The sequence below is a fragment of the Uranotaenia lowii genome, chromosome 3 (genome assembly GCF_029784155.1).
Source record: "Uranotaenia lowii strain MFRU-FL chromosome 3, ASM2978415v1, whole genome shotgun sequence".
Classification (NCBI taxonomy): domain Eukaryota; kingdom Metazoa; phylum Arthropoda; class Insecta; order Diptera; family Culicidae; genus Uranotaenia; species Uranotaenia lowii.
The window spans coordinates 175377638-175404919 of record NC_073693.1 but is presented as its reverse complement, the minus strand read 5'-3'; the positions used below and the strand labels follow the sequence as shown (position 1 = coordinate 175404919).

General features: G+C 35.0%; 1 protein-coding gene across 5 annotated transcripts in view; it reads left to right on the top strand.

Moving 5' to 3' along the window:
• LOC129758667 (DNA-binding protein D-ETS-3) overlaps nucleotides 1-27282 on the top strand; it is a 282355-nt gene that overhangs the window by 51847 nt on the left and 203226 nt on the right. For all 5 annotated transcript variants that reach the window (XM_055756237.1, XM_055756239.1, XM_055756238.1 and 2 more), the window contains exon 3: nucleotides 5420-5871. In XM_055756237.1, coding sequence (XP_055612212.1) covers nucleotides 5420-5871 — 452 coding nt within the window. The remainder of the gene's footprint in view (nucleotides 1-5419; nucleotides 5872-27282) is intronic.

The window sequence follows — 27282 nt, the reverse complement described above, 5'->3', positions numbered from 1 at the left end:
CTTTGTTTTGAAACTTTTGATTTTTGATCAATAAAAAAGGTAGAAAATGAAGAAAAAAGTCTGACTCATCGAACCAATTACATTTGAGATGAAAAACTTTAGTCTTATTTTCATGAGTTTTCTGACAAAACAAGCAAAAACTGTCGAAATCTAGGTATTTGACCCTTATCCTTTGAATTGAAACTTAGATTCAAATATGTAATAAATTATTAATTCATTCAACATGAATTTGAATAAAAGTTGAGACAATTTCAAAAGTTAAAAGTTTAAAAATAAGAAGCTTTGATAGAGATATTAGGAGAGTTGGAGTAGGCGTGGATTGATAAGCGGACGCGAGTATTTTTTTCTCGTGCCAAAATAATTTACTAATACCTAAGTGTTAGTGGAAAAATAATTAAATTGGAAATTTCGAACATTTCTGGACACTTGTGATAACTTCAGCTGCGTTAAACAGTTTCTCGAGTTCCAAATTAGGTCCACTGCGCAAAAAATCTTTCGGAATGCTGTTCCCAGTTCCAGAAATCAAATGAACAGGATCGTAAACTAAAGATAGAAGCGCAAATCTTCCAGGCTTAATTATTCAACATCTAGAATTGATATTTTCGCAGGGCCCCTTCCTTTATGTCACTTTTTTTTAAACTTTTCAATTAAATATACCAAGGCCATGCAAACGGTGGAGGTTTAAGGGTCCAAACTAAACTTGCAACCTAATGAAATTTTTTCAGTTCAAATACTTTTTTCTAAACCTTAAACATAGCTGTGATGTTTGTTTCACTTTATATTGTCACAATATTGAAAAAAATTGGCAATTGAGATTAAAGATTTTGGAATTCGATGTTGTAAAAATAGAAATAAGAGGATTAGGTTTTAAAATGTGTCCCCTGTGCCCTTTACTATGAATTCAGAATTAATTATAATCATCGTTTACGGATTATCATTTTAAACTGAGAAACTTTTTTTGAGGATGGTTTTGGCAATATCATCGCATTAAATGGGTTTTCAATTTTTATGAATGTTTATTCATCATCGCTTAATCTGTTGTAAATCTAGATAGGTATTGCATATAGAGCGCTCAAATTAAAAATGGGTTACATCAACTTGATATGCTACTGGATTATTCGACTATATAATAGAATTGTTTTTAACAAATTCATTTATTATTATTAAGGTTTTATTAATGACACTTTACCATCTTTGTGACATTCGGGTCTAAAAATTAAACAAATTTATGTTGGGGAAAGATACTACGGGATATAAGCACTTGGCGACAGCAGTTTGCCGCCTTTAAACTCAACATACTCATGCCTTTTTATGAACTCACAGCTTCCAATAGGAACTAATAGGAGTTAGGAAAATAATCTTTATGGTTCACCGTATCCCTATTTAGTCAAAAGTGTCTCTCAATCAATTCCTTTAACCCCTCTCCCAACGAAAACTATTAAAAGCACAAAGATTATCATTCATCCCTTACTTTTTTCTTCCAATCTATGCATTGACTACTAGGACGTGGCCGGCGCTGTCATTGACTTTAAAAGAGAGAGCATCAGTTTTGTGCAGTGTAAATAAGCTACTAATCTTAAGCACCATTCATTTGACCTCTGATTAGAATTGATGGCCTCGGTCAATCACGGAGTAGCAACCATTAGCGACGTGGAAATTATTCTAATGAGCCACGTCAGCGATCGTGGAACTCAAAGTTATGGTTATCATAATTTGATTTTGGGGTTTTTTATCTGACAAGCAGGCTTCGGACGAATCGTGAGGCGCGACTCAAAAGAGGCAGAGCAGTACCACTCATAGAGGAGGAACTCCCAAACTCCTGCCCAGTAAGCGCGTCCTCTCAGAAATCGACAGAGCATGCAAAAAATTGAGAGTTGAGTCACCGAACTTAGAATAAAACGGTTAACTTCGGCGACACTCCAAGAACGCAAATATTTTCATTCGGTTTGTCCTGCCGAGATACCTAGAGGCAACAAATACGAATGCGTACATGCGAAATCAGTTTGAATCGTACACTCGCACGGTGTGGTCGCATTTTGTCCCCGTGTCCCGTGTGTGCTTTCAATCGTAGCTGTCGACTTCTCAGGCAGGCGAACACGCGTCTCGGAGGGAAACATACAAACACGATTCGGATTGTGTTCGTGTGTTTCTCTGGAGGGCGTGTCTTAGCTTAATTCGTGGCACTCACCCAAGGAAGGCGTATGGTGTGTTCCTCTCTAACGATGTGATGATGCAAAATCGCCAGAGAGATCGTTACGATCCCTCTGGCGATTTGAGTTAACTCTCTGCCGATTCAAATTTACCGGGTTCTCGCTTCTCCTAACGCCAGAATCTCAAAGAGCGCCAGTCACTCTTTGCTCTCCCAGAGGCTCTGCGTTCCTCCCAAAGAGGCCTCCCTGGGAGGAATTACTTTGCGTGTGACGATTCAGAATTACGTTCAAGTTAGGTACATATTTGGTTGCTTCAAGTAGCTCACAGCTGCTGGCTGGCTGATAGGGTGGCTGTGCTGCGATGTAAGCACAACGAGTTTTAGACTATTTTTAACTTTAACAACGTTTACATTATTACTCTATTTTACATTCAATGATCATGTAAAACATTTGTCGTATTTTTGGTTTTCAGATAACATGTATTACAAAGAATTCGGCCGGTGTTGAAAGAAGTACCGTCAACTGGGGCATCATGCACACTTTTTACCATGAATGGCTTCTAAAATCTTTACGTACACATAATTATTATTGATAGGACATCAAATTAACTTAGTCAGAAAAATTATTGGTTTCCCCAGTTATTTTTAAATTCACAAAAATATGCGATTATCACCCTACTAAAAAAGGGACAAGATGCAACAAACTTTGTTGTTAATGAAAAACAAATGGAAACGTCGAATATTTATAGCTCTAGATATATTTGTGATGTCATAACGTATAAAGCACTAATTTTAGTAAGTTTCGATTTTGCTCAAATTTGTTCTGTCAAAAATTATTTGAAAAATAAGCATAAGGGCGCTGCATACATTTAGGGGTAAAAAATACTACAAAAAATCAACTAACTTAAATCATAAAAGTTCATGTTATGATAGATGAAATATTGAAATTAACAAGCGCGTGATGGAAAACAATAATATTCAAAAAAAAAGTTCTGTCAAAAATGATTTAAAAAAAAGCCTAAGGGTGCTGCATACATTTAGGGGTAAAAAATACTACAAAAAATCAACTAACTTAAATCATAAAAGTTCAAGTTATGATAGATGAAATTTTGAAATTAACAAACGTGTGATGCAAAACAATCATATTCAAGTATATGAAATCGAGATTTAAATTTGATGAATTTTAGCCCAGACTGGTAACTGAATTATATTTTTTTAATTTATTTATTTAAAAATATTTGCATCAGAGTTGTTATAGGGTAATAAAAGCAGTATAAAGTTTGTATGTGATATCGTTTAGCCAATCCGTCAAACTTGGTAAAATGTTTTACGACATCGAAAAATGTGAAAAAATGTACATCTATTGCTCAATTTTTAAAACTGAGAAAATGAGAATCAAAATTTTAAAAATCTATCTCGCGATGTTAAAAACTGAGTTATCATCATTATCATTAAATGTTAATTTTATTACATAAAATATATTTATTCAAATAAAAATGGAATAAGTGTGGTGGTGTTCAAAAGTAGCATCTAACCCTGCTCTTGCATGATACCCCGTTTGACGGTTATTGAAGAAAAACTAGCTACCCGAACAAAATATCTCAAATTTCTTTACTAACTTGAGGCTCGTTGCGCGATTTTTTCTTATGCTATTGTACTTAAACTTTTCATGTAAACTTCACACGGCAATCTGCTTATTTTGGCCGCTCTACTCAACAAACTTTCTATCTACTGCTATTCGTATTAAATCATTCCCTAATGACACCGCCGGCGTAAACCAAAACAAACGAACAAGGGCCAGCCAGATACCTAGCACATAACGTTTGCTTTATAAGCGTGCTCCTAGGGAGCTACTCCCGTAGAGCGCTCATTTCCCTTTTCAGAGCAGAGCGAGAGGCAACAAGAACTCCCTGGGAGCATTGCATCATTGAGGCAAATAGTAACTCCATTTCATTCCATCTTGCCGCCTAAAGAGTGGGAGCAGATTTGAGCTCCGTGGGTGTTTGCTCTCAAATGAATCCGAAGCCTGCTGACAAGATTGGAAATAACAGTACTTCTACGAAAATTGGATTGTTTTGGTTCAAACTGTAATATTTCACATATTTCTTCTTTTTTCACATATAATATTTCAACGCATTACGCTGAAATTTCACTAAGACATTCTTGAAAAAAAGAAATCGTGGAAATAAAAGTTGCGCAAGATAGATTTTTTCAGCCTTTGATAGAAAATTATCATTTATACAGAGTTTAGAATAAATAATTTCTTAATTTGCAGTGCAATGAAAAACACCAATAATTCTAACATTCAGTCACTAAAGAATCATTAACCTTATTTTTCACTTCTAGTTTCGTTCGAGAGATCGAAGTTTTTGACTGAAGGCTAAAATAATGTACCCTGCGTAACTTTTAATCTAAACAATAGTATGTGAGATATCAACTACAATTTGAATAAAAGTAGTAAAAAATCAAATTTTAATATTGTAAATAAGTGCTGTATCTCAAGTCCCAAAAATTTAAATCACGTAAATTAAAGTAAATTTTTATTTTGGATTTTATTCATCCCCTTTTATAGTGAAATAGTTCAGTTAGAGCAAAGAAAGTTTGAAAAAAAATATCATTTCAGTAAATAGTTATAGGAGTTCAAAGTTTAAGACTCACGCAAACAGCGCCTGCACCTGCGCCAAAATGAACCGTATCAAAATAGAACTGTGCTAAAATCGAACAATCCCAAATCAATTGGGGTCTGTATTAAATTTGTAGACCAATTGATGCATGTGCATAAAACTTAAGACCTAAAGCTGGGTTTTGCAGATTAGCTAGTACAAAGGATGTCAAATTTCCATACAAATTTGAACGTCGTAATCCAAATGATCTGAAATTTGGAGCCTTCTGGCAGACAGAGGAATGATTTTTGCCCCAAAGGTTTGATTCAGGAACATCCTTCTTTTTTGGACAACCCTATCCGTATCTAATATGTGTGTATCTAGTTTTTTAAAAGATCATAACTACAAAAGATGTAAGAAGTGATGAAAATCTGTACTCCTTAATTAACCAACCGTCAAAATTGATTCAGGATCATAGAAAAGTGACATAATTTGGCACAATTTGGCATCATCGGATTCTTAGAATACGATCAATTTTTTGGTAACGATCCTTTTTTTCAACCATGCCGTCTTCTAGGAAGAAAAATTGAATTCGCTTATCCTTAACGACTTTTGATAAAAAAGAACACGAGCACTAATTTTATGAATTGCTTATTTCATTTTGCAGTGACATTTACACCTCCCCGCGACTAACCGAATCGTTAGAAAACGTAATAACGCACAGTAGTTCTAACAACAATAACACCAGCAGTTCCAATAACAATGCCACCAACAGCAGCAATAGCAACAACAATAACAACAGTGGTGCCAGTAATAGTATTAACAGTGGTAGTGGTGGAGGAAATGGGGCAGCGTCGTCGGGTGGCTCTAGTGGAACAGGTGCCAGTGGCAGCACCAGCAGTGGTATCAGTGTGATCAACGCAACCTCCCTCGTGTCGCCAAGCAATTTGCTGGTCAGCAATGGTCTCGCGTCTCAGCGCCATCGGAGTGATTTACTGGTGACAGGAGGCAACCTGAATCTGGTTTCATCGACACAATCGCCCACCACCACCTCGACGCCGTCGTCGATCCTATCCCAGAACTTGGAATCACCCTCGTTGGACGTCAAGACGAGGCAGGGTAAGTTTTCGTTTTGGTTTCCTAAACCTTAATTGGCGTTTTTTTTAATGAAACTAATCGAAAATGGAACTATTTCAAAACAAAGGAATATTTTCGGATGTATCTTTACAATTTGTACAAATGAAAAATCAAAAACGGTTTCGTTAATGTTCCATATTAAATTGAAAAAAAAAAATCACTAAATTTGAGACGCTGTCGAATGAGCTTTAACTTAACTTCCCGAAAGGCAGCCGCCATCGCCAGAAAATAAAGCATAGAAAGTGCAGCTGGGCCATATTTTGCAAATCCCACACCCAACGCCCCCGTCTAGCACACGAAAGGATAAAAATAGGAACGGATGCGCAGTTTGGGGGAAAAGGAATCCACCAATCGGAAGAGGATGATGTTTCCATGGTTACCGGATCGTGTTTATACGGTTGATAAATGTGCGCATTTCCACAGCCAGTCTCGCTCGGTGCCTAGAAGACTCCTCCTTCCTTTGGGTGAAACGAAGTCGATGAAGGGATTTTGTTTTGCCACCCACACGTTTTCCACCCAGTTGTCATGTCAGGCGGTAATCGAGTAAAGTTTAGGTCTCTTGTTCGGTCTGAGGCAGAAATGAAGATTTTGAATGCCTGTAGGCAGCGTTTACTTAAAACGGCATAAAAAAAAATCATTATTATAACTTACTTTTTGGTCAACTGTTTCGAAATATGTTTCTGAAAATCCATAATAATGAAGACAAACAGTTGTCGAACAGTGTATTGCATATCATCCAGGCGCATAGCTCGGTTTTAAAATGGATTTAATTTTTTTTATTTGATCGACATTTCTCGCAAGGAGTCTTGGAGGTTATGTGGCGAACATGACAATTATAAATGTCTTTTTAAATATTCTTGTACTATACCTAAATTTCGTGCAAATTAATTACTGTTTGCATACTCAAGCGCTTGCCACGATCACTGTTTATAACAATTTAAACTGTATGTTTAATAAAACAAGATGTTGAAGTAATTTGCAGTAAGCTGGATTTTTTCGAAGTTTTTGCATAAGATGTGATACAACTTCATAAAATGGAAAATTTACAAAAGAGGAGTACGCCAATTTCTCGATCGTAAAAGAGTAGGGGAGAATGGGGATACTTGATCCCCTTTTCTTATTTTCATCATATCTTTTCGGGAAAATTTAGCAACTCACCGTCTTTTGCATTCTCTGACAGTGTGTAACTTCAAGTTTATATGCTCCAAAAATTAGAACGATACATGAACTCATAGATGAACTAAAAGCATTTTCGTGAGACTAAAAAATTGCGATTTTTTTAGTAACAGGAGACTTGATCCTTTACTAAAGGAGACTTGACCCTAAATTCAGGGTGCCCAGACCCTAGGAAAAAATCTAGTTAAATCCGAAGATAAAAGCTCAGTTGACTATTTTTGCATATTAGTGCTCATTTCACAGTTTGTAAGTATCACATAAAGAGAATTCTAAAAGTTTGTTTACTACCCCATAGTCATTGCATACTTTTAGGCGCAATTTTCTAGTTTTAGATAAAAACAGTGTTTTAGTTCTTTTAAACAGATAATTACTGGATAAACATTAGTTATTGAACAAATATTAGAAATTTCATGATAACCAATGATAACGATCAATTCAGAAGAATAATATATCTTTTTGGACTCTAGGGATCAATTATACCCATAACATACATTTAGGATACCTTCTTCTTCTTATAAAAATTTACAACTGCTTTGAAAATAGTGCATTATGAAGTTCATATTATATTCTAACAATAGACGTATTGGAATAAAAAAAATTATTATAGTTTTTTTCATGTGAAAAACATTTTAAAGTTATAAAAAAGATCTTCAAATCACATTTTGTATAAATTTTTCAAACAAAGCTCAATAACTCGAAGCATTTTTTATTAATATGTTGAGATAACAGCATTGTTATTTTGTTCTATCTGGCACAGTTTTCTAGAACATTTGGTATGTTTAAGACATTCCTGTTTCAAGATATAGCAAAGGAATCATGTATCTCCATGGATCAAGCATCCTCATTCTCCCCTACATATACTCTTAAAAGAGTGCGTATGGTATCCCTTGTGTAGATTATCAATTATGCAAAGGATGCTTGTAGATATTTTTTTAACCCTAATACGCTCTTGTGCAGGGTTGTCAACTGTTTTTATGAAAAAGTCTGGAAGATTTTGAAAATATTTCTTGAAATGTCTGGATAGCTAAGTTTTGAAGATGGTGACCTTTTTTTAACTGGTCGTTAGATCTCAATGTTGCAGATAGCCACTTATCGTATGTTTCTGTCACTGCCAGTTGCTTAATCTGCTCTAAATTTTACAAACATCTTCGAAGCATTTGCCATTATTAATAGGTTTCTAACACTTCTTAATTCATAAATTCTAATTATTTTCTGCCATATTACACCATGGCCCATTTAAATTTTCACAGTTTCTTAGAACAATTCATGTTCTTATCCAAAAAGCTTGAATTATCTGTACGAAATATCAAAGGTCTGGAAGTCTGGAAACCTGAAAAAACGTCGAACGAAAGTCCAGACAAAATCTGGAAGGTTGACATCACTGCTCTTGAGTGTCAATATAACACTATTGGAAGTTTGGCGGCTCGTAACTTCCTTCGGGTGCATCCAAATAATACAATTTCTTAGAAGGCCCTCAATGAATTCTTGAAGTCTTTAATTTTGCATAATAACTTTTTTTTTATGGAAGCACCCTGAAATTCAAGGGAAAAAACTCCCTAATCATACATTGAGTGTCAATTTGACACTCCTCAATTAACACCGCTTTATATCTCTTGTTTCCCAGTCGATTTTTACTTTGTACTTCCCATTCGAAAAACAGAAGACACTGCCCCTCTATCCTTTCTTAGTTCCAACCGTTTTCCATCAGCAGCGCTTTTCCCACCAATACTTCAAATTTCGCGATTATCACGAAATCCAACATTGGAAACCACAGATTGACCGATGGAAAATATCATCACCTGTTTTTCCGTTAAGAACCCAAAAAAAAAATCGAATATCCGACACATTCTTCAAAATTCTTCATTATTCGAGCTTGTTCTTGAATTGAATACTGCTTCTCGTCCCCATGAATGAATCTTCATGTTCTCACTTTCCCCCATAGTTTCAAAGCATGCAGCCAATAATTCACATTTTTCATCATTCCTTCAGTAAAACAAAAACGTTGTGAAACATGTTTTTCACATAATTTTAAAACTTAATTATAATTTTGAACAATTCCCCCAAGTCAACTACACACACACACACACTCAGAAAAATACTATTATGTCTATCATAAGATTCTCTTATGAAATGGCGCCATAAGAAAATTCTATGAAATTCATAATATTGTGTTATGAAGCGAATGAATTCTTCAGATGAACACCTGCTTCAATGAGAGGTCGTGCTTCTCATAAGAGGGTCTTATAAAAACAGAAAATTTTACCTTTGATGAGAAAATATCGAGATAATTGATGTTAAAGACTTTCAGTTTATTTTCTGCGTAATTTGTTTAAAAATATTTCATGGTCACTATGAGCAGCACATCAACGCCAGATTCCAACAGTCATTCCGCCGCACCCCGCCGTTCCGCCGTCCTTTCCAACGGTCATCATGCTAAATAGAAAACAAAAAAAATGTGTACCTATAAGTTAACAAATAATTTAAACGTTTACACAAAATGAACTTACCAATTAAAATAACAAAATCACTTTTAACTTTAAAAAAACCTAATGGCTCCACAACGGGTTAGTGCTTGGTAAGACGATAAAAAATTGACTGAAGGAATGAACGTGTTCATTGTTTTTCACAATGTTACTTCTTCTATTTTTCATTAGAACTTCTTATAAAAACTGGAAGAATTTCATAAGACTCTTATGAAAGATTATTTTGGACACAAATAAGCGGTTCAAAAGACGTGTCTTATGGAAATTATTTTAAGATTTCCTCTGAGCGCAGAGCAAACAAAATCTCGCTCGTTTCTCTCGGCACTTCGATCAGCTCCTGTATTAAAACCAAGCCTCCAACTAGTCACAAATACTTCACATATTCCTAGCGGTCACTATATTTTCTGTTACAGAAATCTTCGAAACTGTAATATTTCTGCAAATAAATTTGATAGGAATTTTATCACACGAAAAAAAAACACGTGCTGTAGCTGTATTTTTTTCCCTTAAAATCAACTACACGCTCCCTTTTTAAAACTCAAAATTAAGTAGTTTTGGTTCAAAACAGCACTTCAGTGGCAGCACTCAACTTTGAGTTCGACTGGGCAATCGCAAAACTAAGTTCTGATAGGCATACTCATTACTAAGTTCGGCAGCCGAACTCGAATTTATCCTTTTTTTTTTTTCGAGGGTAGCTTATTTTCAGGGAATTAAAGGATGATTAAAATTTGTTGTACCCGGATGTAGCTGTTCCGGTACATTGCATTGCAATTACAGAGCGGTGGAAAGTTTTTACACTCCCGGTCAAAGAATACTTCCGGATGTTACTTCCTACGGGAAGTAAACAACATCCGGGAGTTTCCGGACATTCCAAGCCGCTCGCCGTGTGATGACAATGACGGACAGAATTTTACGCTGACACGGTGAACATGCATTCCTTCATAGTCTTCCGGTAATTGTTCCGGAACGACAAAATTTGGCGACATGTTCGTTGGTTGCTGTTCCGGTTCGAACTGAGCTCGCTAAGTGTTTTCAGTCCAACAAAGAGAGTTCAATTTTTAGTTCATATGGTTGAACTCAGCTTCGCTCCCTCGCCGAAGGAAAAAAAGGGATCAATTTTGAGTTCGCAGTTCGAACTCCGTTTTGATCCATCGCAAGGAGAAAAAAGGGTACTTAACTTTAAGTTCATAGAATCGAGCTATGTTTTGAACCCGTTGAACTTAATTTTGAGTTAAAATAAAAGAGCGTGTATGCTCTGGATTTTGAGTATCGTCAAACGGGACGTCATGCAACAGCGGCATTAGATGCAACGTTTATATAACACCACACTGAATCAATTTTTAGTTTAATGTATTGTAATAATGTTACCTTTAATGATTACATTTAATAAAACAAACTCAAACACAACCGTTCGAGCCAAAAGTACTTAACAGAATGCCATTCAATTTTCCGTGTTCCCTACTCTATCGTGATTAAACGAAGAGAGCATTTCTCTCTTTCTATCAAACGCTTATTTCGATTTACCTAATCATGTTTAATATCGTGAACTGGAATAGGTTTGTTCATGAATATAAATTAGTATTTATTTTTGTCTTATTATTCTCTACATTGCCCTTCGTCTCTATACTCCTCTGTAAAAATATATTTTCAACAAATATTAATACGGAATACGGAGATGTCTTCATACATTGTTGCCGTTTTCACTACTATAATTTGCTTGATTCCACGAAATGTCGAGACACTAAGAAAACCTTGGAACCGAACCCGTTACAAATAAAGTCTCATTCGAAAACAAATCGTCTATCAATTTGTATAAGATGTAGTATACCGTTAAATCAGGAAAAGAACATGGTTAAATTCAGCAGCGCGGTTTCATCGAGCAGTTCAGTCAACTAAATGAGATGAGAACGAACAATGGTTGAATCTCCTTGTTAAACGAATTTAAAATTGTTGTTCGGATTTATCTGAACCTGTCGCACCAAAATCAGAAATTTAGGCAGCAAATAGGTTAGGATCTTCTTGAACCAAGTTGCTAAAAAAAAGAACGATTGTTGGCGTCGTCCAGATCCTGTGAATCATTCAGAACCACCCGTAAAATTAAGATTTGTTCGAAGCTAATTGGTTCGTCCGGAACCGAGTCGTGAATTATAACGGAAAATGCCTTGATCTTACTTGGTTCTCTGGATCTTCCAAAACCGAGTCTTTTGAATCGATGTTTGTCCGAAAGTCAACCACATCAGCACTAAGTTTTCTCGGATTCTCAGATGTCTGCTTAATATGGATCCAAGAAGCACCATATATACTCAATAATTTCTATCACATCAATTTCTCTTGAGGTTTTGAAATCGTTTCTCGATGTTGTGAGTTTATCTAAATAATTTCGGAATTTGACATTTTCCATAATTTCTGATTACCCTATTCTTAGCGTAATTTATTCTTGGCTCTGCGTTAACCTATTCAAGGCCCTGGATTTATCTACTCTTGGCCCTGGATTATAAAAATTCAAAATTTAAATCAGTGTAACAGTGCACAATAAATCATTAAAAAAAACTCTATTTTCTTTTTTTTTGTTCAGACCTTTTCGGGGTGTAGCCCAAGTTATTCGGAACCGAGTTTGCATGATTTCAGATGATCCAAAATGTTATCTAGAACCAATTCGCAATAGAAACTCTAAAAATTCTCGATTCGACTCTACTTTTCCAGTCTATCCGGAATCAAGTTTTTCAAATATTCTCCAAGATTCTCAAACAAATTATGTTATTCTCGGTTTTTCTGGAAAATTTCGAAACCATTTTTTTTTTTTGCGTCACTCAGGTTCTCCGGATTATCCGGAACCAAGTCGCACAGTTATTGTAGTCACTTTTGTTACTTCGGTTCTCCGAATCATCCGGAACTAAGTCGCAACAGAAATTCAACAATTTTTCTATTTGTTGCGTCACTCTAGTTCTCCGGATTATCCGGAACCAAGTCGCGCGGTTACCCAAGATTAATTAGCAAAACTGTTATTCTAGGTTCTCCGAAAAGTTTCGGAACCAGTTCTTGGCGTCACTCAGGTTCTCCGAATCATCCGGAACCAAATCCCTTTGGCTCTCCGAATAATCCGGAACCAAGTTGCACTACAAATTTACAGCTTGCACCATTCTACAAGGAAGTATTTATTATTTATCGTATAAAGGGATCACTCGTTGTATCCAATAATATCAAGCTGTAAAAAAGTTTAAAATCAACACTGTTCTTAGACTTAAACTGAACTTTTTGTATTATATGATTTCAAAATGGTGGAGGCTCGACTGCGCCATTTGTAGTGAATTTCTTTTACATTTAATAAAACAAACTCAAACACAACCGTTCGAGCCAAAAGTACTTAACAGAATGCCATTCAATTTTCCGTGTTCCCTACTCTATCGTGATTAAACGAAGAGAGCATTTCTCTCTTTCTATCAAACGCTTATTTCGATTTACCTAATCATGTTTAATATCGTGAACTGGAATAGGTTTGTTCATGAATATAAATTAGTATTTATTTTTGTCTTATTATTCTCTACAATTACAAAATGAAGATGACATAATTTTTCGCATCTTAAGCTAGCTTTTGAAAGTTTTTTATTTTTATATAAAATTTGAAAATCGAACAATAAATGTACAAATTTAAACATTTTTCGATGCCGTAAAAAACTTTACCCAGTATGACGGATTGGCTTAATAATATTACCTACAAACTTTTTACTGGTTTCCTCATGCTTTACCAACACTATTGGTGTAAATATATTTTCGAACAATCACTCAATTTTTTTAAATAAATATTTTTATAATTCAGTTAGGTGTAAAATGCAAATTAAAGAAACACCCTGTAGATCTCGTTTCCATGTGCTGGAATATGAATGTTTTGCATCACGCGTTTGTAAACATTGAAATTTCATTCATCCAAACATTTATTTTTATGATTTCAGCTTGTTAAATTTTTCGTAGTATTATTTAACCCCTAAAAATTACTGCAATTGGTGTTTTCATGCGTAATGATCTTTAAGGCATCGCAAATATTTTAAAAACTATAAATTTTCATACGTGTTCATAAGATTTTTCATTAAATACAAAGTTTGTTGCAAGTTACCCTATTTTTTAAGGAGGGTGGAAATCGCATGTTTTTAAAAAAATATAAATAACTAAAGAAACCAACAATTTTTCTAACTACGCCAATTTGGTAACCCTTAAAACTTTTGATACATAAGGGGTAGGATTAACTGTAGACATAAATTTTTTAGAAGCCATTGAAGTTGAAAATTCTTGCATGTTGCCCCCGTTGATGGTATATTCACGCCATAACACGTTCGTCGCCACGCTCACTTTGGTAGTTTTACTAGCCGGGTCCAAAGAAATTTTCAGAGAGAGCAAGCAAAGAGGGAGAACTCTGATATTTGAAACATGTGGCGAAGCTGAGCGGTAAACTCAAGTAAGAGAGCGTCACACGCTTTTTGATGTGACGGGGCCCCCCAGGAAAAACACCCGTCACCCGAATATGGGTGCCATGCAAGGTTGCCGAAAAAATTCTGTGTTTTGACGAAATAAAATTCTGACTTTCTGTGATTTTATCCAAAAATTCTGTGACGGTTTTCTGTGATGCGTTTTCCATTAATTTCATCCAAAAGTCATGTCAAATTGCGTCTTTTTTACATTTTACTTAAGAAAAATCAATTTACATTACCAATTTCATAATATTTTTCCAATCCAAAGATAATAGTCCAAAATTTAATTTACATAAAAAATGAATTTCGAAAAAAAAACTTCCAAAATTATAAAATTCTGTGAAATCTGTGTATATTCCTAAAATTCTGTGTTCTGTGACACAGATTCTGTGATGAAAATTGGCTCAAAATTCTGTGAAATTATAGATTTTTCTGTGATTTCGGCAACCTTGGTGCCATGACGACGAACGTGTTAAAAATCTATAGATGCTGCATACATTCAGGGGTAAAAATTATTCCGAAAAATTCTGAATCTGCAAATATAAAAACAAATGTTTGCATGGATGAAAATTTATTGCTAACAAACGTGTGATGCTAAATTATCATGATCCAGGGTTTGGGAAAAGGTTTTACAATGCGTCGTTTTGATTTTTGTGTGTGTTTTTTTATGTGGCGGCCCACCACACTCCTCCACACCAAAAAGCTCGTATGAGCCCCCTGGTAATGGACGCTACTGTTCTCAGCACGTCTGGCAGCAAATGAAAAAAGAAAAAAATAAAATACGCTAGCAAATTTTACTCATGCTGAGAACTCAAAATTTTAATAATTTGCGAGGAAATGTGACGAATACTATTTACACTAACTTACACTATGAATCTCAATGGAAAAAGATTTCCTTTGAAAAGATTCATGTTTGAGACAAACCAAATTTAAACTAAATAGATTCTACTAGAAATTAAATGACATTCTACATTTTAAGATTAAGGTTACACTGAATTAAAGCTACATAATTAAAAATATATTAAAAGCTTGCTTTGTTCAATTTAGTTAATGACAATTTTTTTCCTTAAATATTTGAAGCAGTTTGTTTTTGAATATTAGTTATTTCTTTAAGATTATTGGGTAAGATGTTATATTTGGTTGGTCCGATGAAAGAAATTCGGTTCTGCCCTAAAGTTGAAAACGACCGACAGGATTGAAGATAATTAAAAAAACGAGTATTATGTGTTTTTATAGCTGTTGTAAAATTAATGTTCTGGATGGTATTTGATAAGTGTATATTGTCAAAGACGTACATTATGGTTTGGAAATCGCAAAGATCTGCTATTGGTAAAATGTTATGAGAATTGGATGAATATATAAGTTTTGTTGAGTATAAAGCATAGGGAGGTTGTAAATATTCTTTAAACAGCTGCTTGGAATGATTGAAGCTTTTGTAGATGTGATTGAGATGCTCGACTCAAGACTAAGATAAGATAATGTAAGACTGAGTGGATGAGAACATTATAGAATTTCAATAAGACATGTTGAGGCACAAAATTTCGTAACCTCCAAAGAACGCCGCAAAGCGGGGAAATTCGTTTTTCAAGATTTTGTATGTGACAATTCCACGAGAGAGTATTATCCAGATGAATACCTAAGTATTTGAAGGTTTTTACTTCTTCTATAACAAACTGGTTCATATTTGGATCTCTATGTGGTGGTAAAACTTTCCTGAACGAGCGAAATATCATATATTTGGTTTTTGTGTAGTTTAAAGATAGTAAATTGCTTTTGAAATATACAGATAGTTATTGTAAATCATGTTCCAGGTTATCAATAATAGTGTTCGGAGATTTCCCTATATAGAATAGTGCTGTGTCATCAGCGAATAGCCTTGCTGTACCAATAAGTGGGAGTTTACATACATCATTTATATACAAAAGAAAGAGCAGAGGCCCTAAATTGCTGCCTTGTGGAACGAATAGTTACGCTAAAGTTTCTCATATCATTCTCTGTTCCTTGGATTACTACATATTGTTTCCTATCCGAATGATAACTCCGAATTAAATCATTTGCAATATACCAATATGGTATATAGGCAATATATTGCCTTTATACCATATTTGTTTAGTTTTTCCAGAAGAATGCCGTGATTAAGCGTATCAAATGCTTCCTTTAGGTCCAAGAATAAAGCACCAACTATATTTTTGGAATCGATATCCTTAATTATGGAATCCACGAGTTCAGAGATTGCGATAAGAGTGTTTGAGCCTGCTCTGAATCCATATTGCATACTGTACAGAACATGGTTGCAATTAGGAACATTTGTAGTTCTATTTACCAGTAGTTTTTCAAAGACTTTACTAAAAACGGTGAGACTTGAAATTGGTCGATAATTATTAACATGTTTTGTTGCATCTTACCTCAGATATCTCAGACCAAGTTACTTTCATTAAACAAAAAAAGTACTGTTGGAAATTCGAGAAACTATGTTATTATCATGATGCCCCGTTTGACGGTGTTTTTTTTTTAATTTCAAACAATTTCAATCAAGCTATTAGTGTATACCATGGGCTTGAATTTTAGTTTCCGTTTGGCGTTTTTAACGTATTTATAGTTAGCTATGTTATGTCTTAAGAAGTTTCCCAGTCAATGTCATAAACAATAAGTCAAGACCAAATACAAGTGCTGTGTCAATTGGTTGGAATATGCCATAGAAATGTTTTCCTTAAAGTTGTGTTTTACGATTTTGTGTAGACACAATGAAGCCCCCTGACGTTATCATCTTCGGTATTGCTCATATAGACTGGATTTGAAACACGCCTTTTAGGTGGGGGTTGATGTGTGTACTAAAACCAAATCAAAATCAAAAATTCACCCCACCCACAATCGTTTCACTCCCTGCTTCGTTTCCTAAGACTAAAACGTTGGTCTTAACGATGTCAAGAAAGACGCAAAAGATACATATATAGAGTAGGGTTACCATATCCCGCGACACCAAAAAGAGTACATTGAGATAATTGATCCAAAAAGTCAGGAAAAACGTTGAACAGTAGAACCCTGCTTATACGAACTCTAGTGTTTCTGAGCTCCCACGTTGTCCCAGCCATCAGGTTGACACAAGATCTATATTTTAACCGAGCTTTGCGCCCGGATTGTATGCAAAAGGATGTACAAAAAAATCAGACTTACCCGCGGTAGTGGGGGAGGGACCACCTCGGATAAGTGAAACGTTTGGATTAAACGAAATACATTCACAAACTCTATCCTTTTGCTCTGGTATTGCATATCATCCAGACGCATAGCTCGGTTCCTACATTGATTCTATTTTTCTATTTAATCGACGTTTTTTTTAAATTTTAGACTTGAAACTTGTCAAAAACGTCGATTTTATAGTTTAACTATATATCGCGAGATATTTCATTTCAATCAAATACTGTAAATGTCTTGGAGGTCAGGTAACTACCAGGACAGTTTTAAAATTTCGTTGAAAATATTCTTGAACTATTCCTAAATTTTGTGAATATTGATTACTGTTTGCATACTCAAAGGCGCTTATCGCACTCACTGTTTATAACGAAAAATGCATGTTGACTCAAACAAAATGTATAAATATTTTGTTGTAAGCTATATCCCTTCCGTAGTTTTTGCATAAGATATGAAAAAAATTCATTAAATGGAAGAAATACGTGAGTTTTTTCTGATCAAATGTCTTTCAACATAAAAGAGTACATTTGGTAAAATTTCACAAAAAGAAGAGTACGCTCATTTATCGATCGAAAAAGAGTACATGTACTCTTAAAAGAGTACGTATGGTATCCCTAATATAGAGGACCAGGTCCAGAGTAAATATATGAAAAGCGAATGGCTGCAGTCTTTTTTCATGTTTCAAATCCGGATAGTATCGTCAGTCGAAGGGAAACGACGACGCTCGGTACAGTTTTCCTCGTCAATATCGTTTCGATTTGTTGGCGAACGAGAAAAATCTAACGTTCCAAACACAGAAAGATTCTCGCTCGATGTTTTATATCCTCCAACCAATTATGGTCTCTGTTAATGGGTCGTTGATATGTTTATTGATAGCAAAAGGTCCGCTATAAAAACGCACATTCATGTTTCTCCCCGAAACGATGCGATAGGGGAGAACCCAAAGCATTAAACTGGACTGGGCTCGTCCTGTGTTTTTATACGCATCCTTTGGAAACTTATTCATAGCGAGGGTTGTAATTGATAGGGTGTAGATGATCTGGAAGCTAAATTGGTGTTAACATACGTGTTTTCTGTTTGCAAACAAACCAACAGTGGAAGTTTTTCGTACCAATCGATAAAAATAAGACTGTGTTACGAGGTTTGATACATTTTTCCCTAGTTCAAGAGTCCACTTATACTAAGTAATCAATGTCAGAAGTTGGATTTTAAGAACAAGCAATAAAATTCAAAATTACATGAAAATTTAAAACTTTGGAAATTCAATGAGGCACCTTTATGCATTACAAGCTGATGAATGTTTATGTATTTCAATTCCGTCGAACGTGTAGTAAAACAGCGGTTATTGATGACCTATCCCGCGAGAGTTAAAAAAATTATTCGAATACAAGCATGACCCCAATATTTATGGCTTAGTTTTGGAAATTAATCCTCCCTATTTGCTCAAACAGGCTGCCTTAAAAATGTTAATGGATGCTCATTGATGCAGACATTCAAAATTTAAGGCAACCACCACGAACAAGCAGCAACACATTTCCCCAAAACTTTCATTCTCCGGTATTCAAATTAGGAACATTGCCAAAAAATCGGAATAAAAATTCCCCCATTCGTTTTGGTTGAAGGTGCCCCCTTTCAGCTTCATAATAACAGTTAAGAAGAGAGAGAAAAAATCGTCCTTTGAGAATACTTATTATTCTGCCCAATGGCTGTATTAAGATGCAAAAAAAAGTATGCAAAATTTGAATAAAATATCTATGCATGTGCACAATTCCCCTTTCAAATTGGTGGTTTTCTCGTTGGAGAGTCCTAGATGTTCCTTTCCTTCTGTTCACAGGCTGACTGAAGAAGGAAAAAAAAGTCAATCTCAAACAATGAACAAAAGATGGAAGGTCGCCGAAAAAATCGCCCCACAACTCACTGCTCAAAACATAGAAAAATTCCTTTTGATGAAAGGTTTTCCGGAGCACAATTATTTCGATGGTTTTCTTTTTGTATTAGCAACGTTCTAAGCAAAAGTTATGTTTTTTTGAAGCCTTCCACTGAACCAACTTATTATCCACCGCACTTGAAAAAAATATACACTAAATGAATTGAAAGTTTACCAGCTGTGTTCGGACAAAAGTAAACTTTGAATGAACATTTACATTGACATAACACATTTAATTATCATCAAATAATAAAAATCAATGAGAAAGTGTTCCTTTATCAAGGAAAAATTTATTGACCGTTCGAGAAGTAAGCCATGAGTTTTGGGTGACGCACGCGTTTTTGTTTTCGTCCGGGCCGTGAAAAATTTAAAATGTTAAAAGTGGAAATTATACACAACTTTAAATAAATAGCTTTAACCGGATATCCAACGAATGTGTATCGTGCCAGAGATAGTTCGATGTGATAATTAATATCGTTTTATTGGGTTTTTTCAAGCGCTGTTTTTGTTTCAACTGCGTGGTAGACGGTTCGCCGGATGTTTCCATTCTTTACTCGGAAAGATGATGAATTGTGTGTACTTACTTATGTACCACATACACACATGTGCATATGTATGTGAGAAAAAAGTGCAAGAATTTGAACACTTAAAGAAAATAATGTCCCAAGCAACCAAAAGTTCGAATATCACTTAAGGAATGAACTAATAAGTTCACATATAGCTGTAGAAAAGTTCTGTGGAACTTTTTTGCTGTTCAAAATGTTTTTTCGAGGTCCATGGAACTTCATTCTTTATCAAGTTCAGCCAATACTCAAAAGAAGCTTTAAAGTGCTGTTTTGGTTTCTGTTTCTACTTTTTGGGAACTTTAAAGTTTGTATGAAGAAAAACAATCTAATTGTTACGTACTTTTCTTTTTTTCCAAAATCAAGTAGCTATCAAAGGGTTGCAAGTCTTTTTGTACAGCTCAATAGTTCGTAAAAAATCTCTGTTGTACTATTTTGTTAACTTGAAAGTTTTTGATTATTTAGTTCCAACGGGCATTCAAAAGAAACTTCGCATTATAGAAACTTTGAAGTAGATTTAAAGGCTTAAATCTTCTTTTATCGAACTTCAACACGTGTTTGCATAAATAAACACATCGTCACTTGGGAAAAAACTATATGAAGTACACATTAAGTTCCGGAAGAACTTTTTAACAGCTTGAAAGTGGGAATTAAGTAGAAATAAACAACCTGAAAGTCGTTTTAAAGAAAATTATCACATCGAGTAAAATCGTTGCCTACTCATGATGTTCATATGGGGCAACAAGTATGGATCTCGACTTTCAAGCGGTGAGCTCGGGTTCGAGGCTTGGTAAGAACATGTTTTTTAAATGTAATGTGAGTTAGTAACAAATATGGTTGATTAATATGTATCAAATTAGCGGTCTTGAGAAGTCAATTGAAGGAGCGAAAGAGTAATTTTTTCGATTTTTTATGCTGCTTATAAAGTGGATTTTGAAGCTGGTTAGAAGTTGTTTGGCGATTTATGCGAAATTTTTGTCAACTTTAAAGTTCGTTTAACTATTTAAAATTGAGCTGAAAAGAAGTTGTATTAGCATACTCGATTAAGCTGATCAAACCTAATAGAGGAATGTTATCCGAACTTTTGGTTGCTTGGGGTGATTCAAATCATGTTTCATTTGACTGATGATCTTTCTGAAACATCCCATCAACAACTACGTTTTAAGGAAGGGACTGCGTGCCAAATCAGGAGGCAAAGCTAAGTATTATATTTACATCTATTCTAATTTTTTAATTATTCAATTATCAAAATTGATGGACACAAAAGGAGCTCCATGAATGTTTAAAAATTCAATGGGTTTTGTTGATAGAATCGAAAGTGTCAATCCAGAGCGTTTATTGTTAGACATAAAATTATGTTGATTATTGTCAAGTTCAAAGGTTGTTTTGCAGAAATTAACTATGAATGAAGGAAGAATATTGGTAGAATTAAAAATACAGTTGTTGGTCTTTGTTTTAGCTACTTATAAGCTTAAGGGAATTTGTTTATAAAATTTAAATTTTCGAGCTGGTGACTTCTATTTTTAATGAAAAGGTACATATACGATAATGTCATTTTTTATGATTTTCATCGTGAAATCTTTTGGAAGAATTTCACCTGTAAATAGGCACTTAAAAATTATGCATTAAACACCTTTCAGTTTATTCTAAGGGATTTTAGGACATAAAATTTTATGTTGATTGGACATATAATGAAAAAAGCTCAATACTAGTATTAGTAATACTAATTTCTTTCGGTGAATGAAAATGTTCTAGAAAGCTATAGATTGTATCTTTTGAAGAAACTTTGCTGAACATATCAAAGTCGTACAATAGAACGGTATCGCTCTATGATTTTTTCAAGATTAAAAAAGTAGGGCGTGTCTTTTCCTCGAAGACTATGCGTGTCTATCTTATTGTCTTTTGAAGCTAGGAGCATTTTTGTGTTAAAATTTATAAATTTTTTAGCTGCTTTATCTCAAATTGGGGCAGACGAAAAAATCTGCTTTTTGCTACATCAACTAGGTTGTAATACAAATATTAGATACAGAAAAAAAACTGAAGATGCGTTTTTTGTTTAACCGGAGATTTTTAATTTTCAACATTTTGTATTTTTAAATTTTTTCCAAACAAAAATGCACGTATACAAATTTGGTGCTTTAATTTTCTTTGAATTCTCTCGGTCGAATGAGAGTATTTATGCTTTATTTCTTATCATCCTCAAATATTCCCTTTTTTAAATACTGTAGCTGTTGGTAATCCATCATGGGTGTACGGATTCACCGCAGTTTCGCCAACGCATGCGCTAACTTGCATCCTTTATTAGTTCGGCAAATCTTCAATGCAAATCACCGCATACCCGACACCTTGACTTCATATAACCTGTTATGGAATGAATGTTAGTATGTGTTAATGTAGGTGTTATTTAGATGAACAGTCAATCACTTACGTAACCGTTATTAAGTTGATATCATTTTTAATGTTATTAATCTATGACAGGTATTACTCATACGTTTAGATACCTGCCCAGTTGGCAATTGATTGGTTATTCTAATATTTGATATGAAATGAAACAAATGGTAATTCAGTGAATCAATCTTACCTTTTTATGTAACCCAAATCTTACCTTTACCTTAGATAGCATACCTTTAAACAGCTTAAATGTTACCGCAGATTTAGCCTCAATTCCGTTTCTGACCCAGCCAAACGTATTCAGGAAATTATAGTCTACCTACTTATTTTTCAGAACCTTCCACACGATCATTAGCTCTAAATGATTTTTACGGAAAACATTGCGAGCAAACACAAAACTATTCGCACGCGTTAAGCGGAATACCGAGTTTCTCGTGTCACTTTCAAGCATAAACGAATGCTAAATTTTCCTTTTCTCTATCTCCTATGCACAAATAATTTCGTCCACGATGCGTAGTGGGCTGCGCTTTCTAATGTCAAAACCGTTGCATCAAGGTTTTCCTTTCCTCATGCCTTAAACGACAAATTACAACAAAAAAGGCTTGTCAACCGCCTAACGGCACGACACCAAAATCACAATTTGATTCCCTATAGTTTAGAATTTCGAAACTTTTCATTCAACTTTGAACTTTGAACTCCTGATTTGCTTAAAGATACTCATTAAACGCTTTCTTTTCACTCAAACCACACAGAAACGGCACTTTTCTAGTCACGTTCGATTTTTCCTCCGCAAATCTTCGCAACACAATGGGTTGGCCTTGGCTATATCGGAATACTTCACCCACTCTGTCATAGCTTCCTCAACGCCCAGCTTTGCGAAAATTAAATAAGCAGCGTACAGGGAGAGAATCTGATGGCGGCACACAACGTTAAATCACTGGTAGCTAAAAATACAATAATGTTAAATTCAAATATTTTCAAATAAACTGTACGCAGCTTCAGGCAGTTGAATTTCTTTGAGTCTGAATTTTAGCTTCTCTCTCCGTTACAACTAAGTTTATTCTAACTGAAAAAAAAATTACAACAAGAACTTTTTTCATTTCGTAAGTCGAATTTCAACCTACGAACACGCCAAGAAGAATAATTTATTCCTAATATTTAGGAAACTTTTAAAAACAACTCCATGGATCGTATGTACGCATGTAAAGGGGAAAAATTATAGCAATATTTAGTAGGATTTTCCTCTTCGATTGGTTGCGGGTTGTTCAGCCTTTTCCCAGATGATTTACAAATGTAACATTTTTGAGAACATGTGTCGGTCAAATCGTTAAAAACTTTTGTATCAGCCATGGTAAAGAGAAGTTCGCTTCTGATATTGACAAAGGAACTCTTGAACAAACAACATGTTGGACGTAATAATTTTATCTCATCTTCCATTTTCAAACTTCTTTCTACGTAAATACGCGGGTTTTTTTTTAAAAAAAGAAGTTGGATTGGTATACATAATGTTGTTGAAGAGGAATAGTCATTGTTCCCTTTCAAAAAGTTCATTTGACGGTTTTCAATGTACTGAGCTTTGACTTTTCGGTAATATCAGGTAATTTTCTACTAGCAATTAACAGTTAAAAAACACTGTATGGAACTTCCATTACGCAAAATCGAATATATCTCTAAAATCAAACTCCCCAAACTTGACATACTTAATAGTACGCCTGCGTTTTCTTAGACCATTATCTGCACAAAAGCAGAAAAGTTATAATAACTTTTAAAGAAGGAAAAATATAGGGTGTTAGAGGAGGATTTAATTTTTTTGTTTGAAAAAACTTAAAAACAGAAAATGTTGAAAATTTTAAATCTCGAGTTAAACAAAACACGCACCTCCAGTTTTTTCTGTATCTAATATTTGTATTACAACTTACTTTTCAACACAATAGAAAGATTTGTCGAACTATAACTAACTTCAATGTTCGCTAGATTTACTAATTTTTAAATGAGATATTTAATTTTAGTTTTGCTAGTTTGGCATAGTTTAACTGGGATCAATATTATGAATACACAAAGGATAGATCTCACCAGATTCCTCAATCGTTTCCTTGCTAGAAATATCGTACAGCAGTCGCTCTCCATCAAATCCAATGTCCAGCCATTTTTTTCATCCACGGTGAAACAGGAAATTAGTTGATAGAATTTTTGTTTCGGTAGGTTGCTCATCCGGGAATATTTGATTTCTTCTTAAAACAATGGTATTTTTTTGAATTTTTCACAAACAAAAGCTTGGACAAACTTAAAAAAAAAATGCAAACTTTTCGGAGCTTCTGTCAATTACGTTTCCTCAGTTTCGCCGACTACTTAGATCATATAGCATATTTTTTGAATGAGTATAATTGGCGTGAAGTCATTCATCATCATCACCATCATAAGTTAAAACGTGAGAATGTTTTAGCCTCAGGGTGTTTTAAGCTATAAATGTCGAAAACATATCTTTGCCAGGTTTTATCGTTATTTCCTACAGCAAATTTCTAAAGTCATTTCGAAAAGGATGATTCAACGCATTTGAAAAAGTATAGTTTTCGTATTTAACGCATTTCGAATTCCATGATCGCTGGCGTGGCTAAGCAGAACACGGTTTACCTCGCCAATTGCAATGGTTGCACTCGGTGATTGATCGAGGGAATTGTTTTGAAAAATTCAGAAAAAAAGGTAAGTCAATAGCACCAACTAAAGAAATCATCTACACGTCTGCGAATCTAGATTCAGATATTCAAGGAAAGGGTTGTGTTAGCAGGGGGAAGGTTATAGATCAGGATTCATTTTGGTAAATGGTGCGATCATCTTTTCCAACACCTTCTATACTCCCAGATATCTCCTAAGGAAACTCCTAAATCTATTGTGAATTTAAATCAAATTTTTAGAAACGTCGCTGGTGAACTGGCAACAAAATACAGACATCCGACAATCTAGTACTTCACTTTTCCTTGTCGGAAGTCGGAAGTCCGGACTTCCGAAGTAAAATATAGTTCTGGCGCTATTATATCTATGAGGCAGTGACAAGAAACTTTAAGAGCTGTATCGAAGACAAAAGTTTTAATTGAATTATGATGACGAAATTCGACTTCTACTCGCTGAGCCCTTTCACCTGATACCCATATTGTAGGTGGTTCATTCGATTTTCAGTCATTTACAGCATTTTGAAGTTAAGCGTGTAACACTGTTACATGTTGTAAATAATTGCATAGATATATTGTATACATTTTCTTAACTGTTATTTATTTATTTATTTATTTATTTATTTAATATTCGTTATTTATTTATTTAATATTCTTTATTTATTTATTTAATATTCGTTATTTATTTATTTAAGATTCGTTATTTCTTTATTAAATACTATTGTATAGTTTTGTTACTTATTTATTCGTTATTAGATTACCAACAAAGAGCAACTAGACAAATAAGCCTTTCAACAAAATGAATAATTTCAAACTATTCATTTCGAGCCAAACGATCTTGCATGCAACTTCGCATACTAGCTTTTTCTCAAAGGAAGTCGAACTCATAGGTTTTAACATGGCGTTCTTGATTTGGCGTCGCCTTCTGAATTGGACCTAGTAAATGTTGAGATTCAAGGGCGGATCGGGATGAGAAGGAAGATTGATGTTATGGGGGAATGAAAGGGATATTGCCAACCCGTGCCGAGAGCGTATATATGACAAGAACCGACGTTCGAAAGGTCGATGACCGTCTTCGGAGATCATCGGATTTCCTTTGAAATAAACCAAGATTTTAAAAAACTTGCGACCTAACTGAGGATCCCAGGAATTCACCTCTTTCACTTTGATCCTGGCCGTAGCGAGTGTCTCGTCAACCCACTCATTAAATCTACTTACTTTCCCAGAACTTAAAGTCGAAATGGAGAAAGTCGTTTCACGTGTTCTATCCGTTAGTTTATAGTCTAATTTTTCCTGTAGTTTATTTTCTTCTACTTCGGGACGAACTGCTCGAGAAATCAGTTCCCTCGCTTACGCCTCGATCACTAAGGGGAGGAGGGGAAAGTGAGTTCCTCCTGTGACGAGAACGCAAGCGTGAGTTTTTTCAAACGGATAGACCGTGGTTTGCGTCCCAGCTTCCTCTTCGAATCGAAGGTGTAACTTCCGGAGTAATTTTCTCTAACGTTGGTCTTCCCGATTGTTCCGCATCCGTTTTTGGATTTTTAGGAAAACCCGCCCTGAGGTTGGGATTCTCGCCGGGCAACAAACCTTGACGAGCGGTCCCCGAAAGAGGTGGCGCTTAAATCGCTCGTTTACGAACGCAACAAAATATTCAGAGATTCTCATCCCTAGTCGCACACGTGCGTACTTACACTGGCATCCCGCGCCTGATACAAGCGGAAGCCGCCATCTTGAATTTCAAGATGGCGTCTGATGACGAAATTCGACTTCTACTCACTGAGCCCTTCCACCTGATACCCATATTGTGGGTGGTTCATTCGATTTTCAGTCATATACAGCATTTTTAAGTTAAGCGGAAGACGCCATCTTGGATTTCAAGATGGCGTCGGAAAGTAAAATTTGATTTCCACCCGTTGAGCCCTTATACCCAATATCCATAATGTGGAGGTTTAATGCAACCAATTATTGTTTAGTAATATCAATTTGCTACAACAAGTTATGAATACTACGTGGATATTATCTACAGATGCCTTTCATTTTCACTGGCCTCCGCATTGAACTTGGTTGATATCAAGTAGGTCGAAATAATTTCATTCGTCCACGCGATGGCTCGGGATAATTTGTTTAGCAATCCATTCCATTCCATAATGTTACAAAATGGAATCATTCAGCTCAAGCATGATTCGGAATGGTTTGCGTTTTGATCGATTCGGGCATCTAGCTAGCGACTCGATTTTCAACCCCTGCATATTACGTTATCTGACGCCAACATGAAATCCAAGATGGCAGCATGCTCTTATCTCAAAAATCAAAATAAAAAAAAAAAATGTCTAATGTTAGTTGGCTTAATCTGTGTAACTTTGATAATGAAGCAGATGCGTATGGCAGAGATACAGCAATCGACGACAATCGTTGTTGGGCGATGAAGTTCGTTAGCGCTGGTAGTTTTTGGCGTGACCAATTATAAAGAACACATTTTAAATGCTTGGTGGTAGGATCTGTGCTTCCTTGTTATTGTAAATACCCCCTGATGGT